Source organism: Penaeus japonicus, unplaced genomic scaffold (genome assembly GCF_977035675.1).
Source record: "Penaeus japonicus unplaced genomic scaffold, GWHDUDI00000001_assembly GWHDUDI00000012, whole genome shotgun sequence".
Classification (NCBI taxonomy): Eukaryota; Metazoa; Arthropoda; class Malacostraca; order Decapoda; family Penaeidae; genus Penaeus; species Penaeus japonicus.
In genome coordinates this window covers 8,429,448-8,434,447 of record NW_028234414.1, presented here as the reverse complement: position 1 = coordinate 8,434,447, position 5,000 = coordinate 8,429,448, and the positions used below count along the sequence as shown (strand labels likewise).

At 37.9% G+C, this 5,000-nt stretch overlaps 1 protein-coding gene across 6 annotated transcripts in view; it reads right to left on the bottom strand.

Moving 5' to 3' along the window:
* LOC122245141 (potassium channel subfamily K member 1) overlaps nucleotides 1-5,000 on the bottom strand; it is a 413,296-nt gene that overhangs the window by 211 nt on the left and 408,085 nt on the right. For all 6 annotated transcript variants that reach the window (XM_086542396.1, XM_086542395.1, XM_086542393.1 and 3 more), the window contains 4 exons: nucleotides 4,394-4,566; nucleotides 3,944-4,169; nucleotides 3,553-3,722; nucleotides 1-675 (listed from right to left, as the gene is read on the bottom strand). The exon at nucleotides 1-675 is cut by the window's left edge and continues 211 nt beyond it. In XM_086542396.1, the coding sequence (XP_086398522.1) occupies nucleotides 550-675; nucleotides 3,553-3,722; nucleotides 3,944-4,169; nucleotides 4,394-4,566 (695 nt within the window). In that variant the 3' untranslated portion in view covers nucleotides 1-549. The remainder of the gene's footprint in view (nucleotides 676-3,552; nucleotides 3,723-3,943; nucleotides 4,170-4,393; nucleotides 4,567-5,000) is intronic.

The window sequence follows — 5,000 nt, the reverse complement described above, 5'->3', positions numbered from 1 at the left end:
AAAAAAAATCTTAATACTTTCCTCATTGGTAGGCTTATATTCCTTATTTAAGCTTCCAGAAGGTGAGGAAATGTGATATTATTTTTCAATATATTTACAAAAAATACTTCACATATCTGGTTCAGTACGAACATGGAGGTTTCAAAGAGAATGATTAGTAATTACCAAATTTCTTATCTTTTAAAAACATTTTCTTTTTAAATAACAACACCAGTTACAGATGGCTTCCTCTTTCCTTATTTTCTTTCTTTAAAAAGGAAGTTTAACAATTAAGGTAAGGATTGAGTATAACAACACAAATTAACAAAAACTTGTAACTTATAACTTTCAAGTTATCAAACTTGCACAAATTTTGTGTTATCACCAAATTACAAAGCTTTTATCATCAGCAAAAAACAGTTTTGGTGGCTATCAAAGCAAGTACCCTAAGACAGCATTAATTTTCTCAGAAAATTCAATATAACTCTTTCAAATGGCTACATTGTAACGATGCTAGACAAATGTGAACCAGATTATTTTAGCCCAAGGATAACAGGAGAGGCATAAATTTCACTGATTTCCTGGTATGATAGGAGGCATCTGTGCATGGACGGGAGTAGTATCTTCTTCTGGGCTTGGTGAATCGACAGGCCTGGACACCACTTTAACGCTCTGACGGACAGGTTGGTCGTTGTGCTGGTGAAATATGAGCAAAAGTTAGAGATGTTGCAGAGAGGTTCTCTTATCAGACTGTAAGTTATTACAAAGAGAGTGAGAATAAATGCAGATAATTCCCATTTTTTCTAATTTTTCCTTTGTGTTCCCCCTTGGTAATATCTATCAGATCATAAAGTTTACATACAATGTATCTTTACATCAAACTGATGTTTGATTTAACAAAAAGAAATTGAATCAAATGGACTTTTCTTCAAATTGTGATGAACTGCTTCAGTTTCTAAAGCAGTTTCATTGAAGTTTCACTCCATATTCTGTTTATGTTAATTTAATGCTGAAAAATTCAAAGAATGTCAAATAAATATAAAACATATATTGTCTCAGAAAGTAACTATCATTCAAGAATCCTGAGACAAAAAATTGCCATTTCATAAAAGGTATTTCTATTTAAAACTTTCCTACACATTGGTACTCTGAATGTGTTAAGCATGTTCTTAATAATGCACAGGCTGATATACATCATCCATATCTACACTGGTAATATACAGGGTTTGCTAGGTCACTAATTCTTAATTAATGACTTATCAATAATGCACCATGCCTGTTACCTCCTGAGTTCAACATCAGACATTACATAATCATCAATTTAGTAAGCTATAACTCACACAAGAAAGAATAAACAATGCCAATTTAGATATTGTTTCAAAGATATTTTAGATGTTTCAAAGTAGTCCTTTGCTTCAAATCTTGTGTGTCTCTGTCCTAAGTCAATGCTTTTATTGTGCTTTAGATAATTGGTGCTATCCTCAGGCTTACAGGTACACAGGTGCATGTTTCCCTTGACTAAATATCCTGTTAGAAACCTTTTGTCTATGTAAGTCATTTAGTAGTTTATCATGGAGGGTCCTGCGTTCCTTTACTACTCTCCTATATATATGTAAGGACTATTATATAGACAGGCAATTACAACTATCATTAAACTGCAGCAGAATGTTAAAATTTGTGAACCAGACTTTCATTACTCATGTAAAATGACTGCAATGAAGACTGTTCTAAACAGTGCAAGATTCAGTATTTTACACCATATAATTGTCAGGTCATCACTATATTTTACATAATTATGATTATAAAATCAAGGAAACTACATTTAATCATCTGTTAAATGAGATCCCCTACAGGAAAATTATCATATATTTGTAAAAAGCTAAACTGTATGGGTATATGACAACAAAAGATTGCAAACGAAAAAGCAAGGGGCCTTGAACAGTCACAGTATTCTGTATGGCGAAAGCAAGTACTCTAAAGTGAAATTATAGTACAAAGGGTCCTTTGATGTCTTGTGAAGTATAGAACTCTAGCTCACTAAAAAAATCATGCTGCTTTCTCTTTAAGTAACCAGAAGCTTGTTCTGATGCTTCACCTTTTTAAAATGAAATACCTTTAACTAGCCTGATCTCCTATATAGCATTGCCGATTCGAACACTGCCTCTCTAGCCTGCATCTATAAAATCACAAGATCAATAAGTTAGAAACCATAAAGTTTATGAATTTTGCTTCTAATACTATACTACTTAAATACACACACTTTCAATAACAAGCATGTATATGGCGAAAAGGTAACCTATAATCATTTACAATTTTGTACTATTAGAAATAAATTCATTCATAAATTTGCAATTTTGCATAACCCAACTTACCCAAAGGGTGTTCCTAACTCATGATATGGCTTCAGACAATGTGATGATGTGTGTGTGTGTGTGTGTGCATACCTGTGTGTATATTCATGCCAATGTATGTCTGTGCATGTATGTGTGCAGGTATGTGTACATGTTTGTGTTTACATATTTGTGTGTGCATGTTTGAGTGTGTCCATTCTTGTGTGTGTGTATGCGTATGTGTGCATGCTTGTGTTTATGTGAATGTACATGCCTGTGTATTTGTGCATGTGTGTGTTTATATATATATATGTGTGTGTGTGTGTGTGTGTGTGTGTGTGTGTGTGTGTGTGTGTGTGTGTGTGTGTGTGCGTGTGTGTGTATGTGTGAGTATATATATGTGTCTGAGTGTGTGTATATATATGTGTGTGTGAGTATGTGTATGTGCGAGTATGTGTATTTGTGTGTAAATGTGCATAGCTGTATGTGTGGATGTGTGTGGATATGTATGTGTGGATATGTGTGTGTGTGTGTGTGTGTGTGTGTGTGTGTGTGTGTGTGTGTGTGTGTATGTATGTATGTATGTATGTATGTATGTATGTATGTATGTATGTATGTATGTGTGTGTGTATGTGTGTGTGTATATGTGTATGTGTGTGTGTGTATGTGTGTGTGTGTATGTGTGTGTCTATGTGTATGTGTATGAGTATGTGTATGTGTGTGTGTGTGAGTGTGTGTGAGTGTGTGTGAGTGAGTGAGTGAGTGAGTGAGTGAGTGAGTGTGTGTGTGTGTGTGTGTGTGTGTGTGTGTGTGTGTGTGTGATAATAATGATAATGATAAAGATAATGATAATGATCACAATAATAACAATAACAATAAAAAAAAACATAATAATAATAATAATAATAATAATAATAATAATAATAACAATAATAATTACAATAACAGTAATAACAATAACAATAATAATAACAACAACAATACCAATAATGATAATAATAAAATCAATTTAGGGTATGGTGACAGCTTCTTGTGACTCCAGTTAAATAGCGGCTGTCTGTTTAGTGTACTTCTAAGTTACCCTCTGTGTGCAAGGAAGAGCGTAGTTACCATCCACTGACAGTGCGGGATTGAACTCGAATCAGCAAGACTGCCACCCGAGAACACTACCACAGCAGAGAAACTCTCTCTCTGCTGAACACACACACAGCCTCACCCACGCCCACAGAGAGGACTATCCTACCTGTGTGTACTTGGGCGTATGTCCCTGAGTGCCGCTGAGCCGCATGCGTTCCGGGTCAGGCTGATTCGTGTCAGCGCTTCGCAGCAAGAAGAGGCCGAGGTTTAGTTGCGGAATGTCGTTGTACAGGTGAAGCAGCAGCATCACAAAGGTGAGTCCCAGTAGTAAATAACCTAACGGCAAGGAAATTACGTTACTATCGTGTAGATATTTAATTCTACTGGACAAAATTCAGTGACTCAAGTTATGGTTCAATTCCATTCAATTATGTCGAAGTTATAAATGAAGCTATTACACTGAACTCACTACGTGTTATGGTCATTTTGCTCGTGCATGATGTGATCAGTTCGTTCCACAGGAAAATGTTCATACGTAAAAAACTTCCTGCACTCACCCGTGATGCAAACTTTGTAGAGAGGCCTTAGGGGTTGGTCCCTGGCGTCTCCGGGGATGTAGTCTCCGAGGCCGATGGTTGTGAGAGAGATAAAGCAGTAATAAAGGGAATCCAAGAAGTTCCATCCGGGCTCCAGCTTAGCGAATATGAGGGCGGGGAACACGATGAACAGGGTCATGGAGATGATGCCCACGGTGGCCAGGTGGAACACGCGGATGTTGAAGGGCTGTTGACCGGTAACGTTGCATTTAAATGGTTCGGGTATATTTATGGAATACACTTCTTAAACAACATTTTATCATGACAAAAAAGAGACGTAATTTCACATAAACAAAGGCACATGAATCTCCCATACATAGGGGGATTACGCTCTTACTGCCACAACCAGTATTACTACATTAATTTTTCGAAAAGGCTAATCTATCAAATGTCTTGCCACGCCCCACAAACCTGGTATAAGTGTCCGAGCTTGGAGTTGAGCCAGTAGAGGAGCCACGTGGTGGGGATGAGCAGCCGCTCCACGAGCGCCGTGAGCAGGATGAAGGTCATTGGAATCCCGATGACAGCGTAGATGATGCAGAAGATCTTGCCGCCCTCCGACAGCGGGTGCACGTGGCCATAGCCTGGAGGATACGTGTTCTGTTTATTTCCTATCGGAAGGCGTGGGGGGGGGGGGGGCGACACGAGCGAGGACAGAAGGGTGGAAGGAAGAAAGCAAAGGGAGTTGAGGGAAGATTGGGAAGGCACAGTGGCGAAGAAACGGGAACCTGTCTTTGTATGCATATCCTTTTCTGGTATTAACATGAACATGTGCCTGGTTTACACATACAAATGTGCAATGTATATGCATAATACACACACCAACACTCACACACACAAACGCAAATCCCCAAAAGACTAACACGTCCAGAAAAAAAGTGTCATGTATACTAGAACACGAACTTGCACCACATGATCTCTGAAGGTTTTGATACACTCTCTCGATTGTCTCGAAACAGTTGCGCGCCAGTCCAGTGGCAAGATCTCTAGAAATGTTGCAAACCAAAAGTGTTTCTGT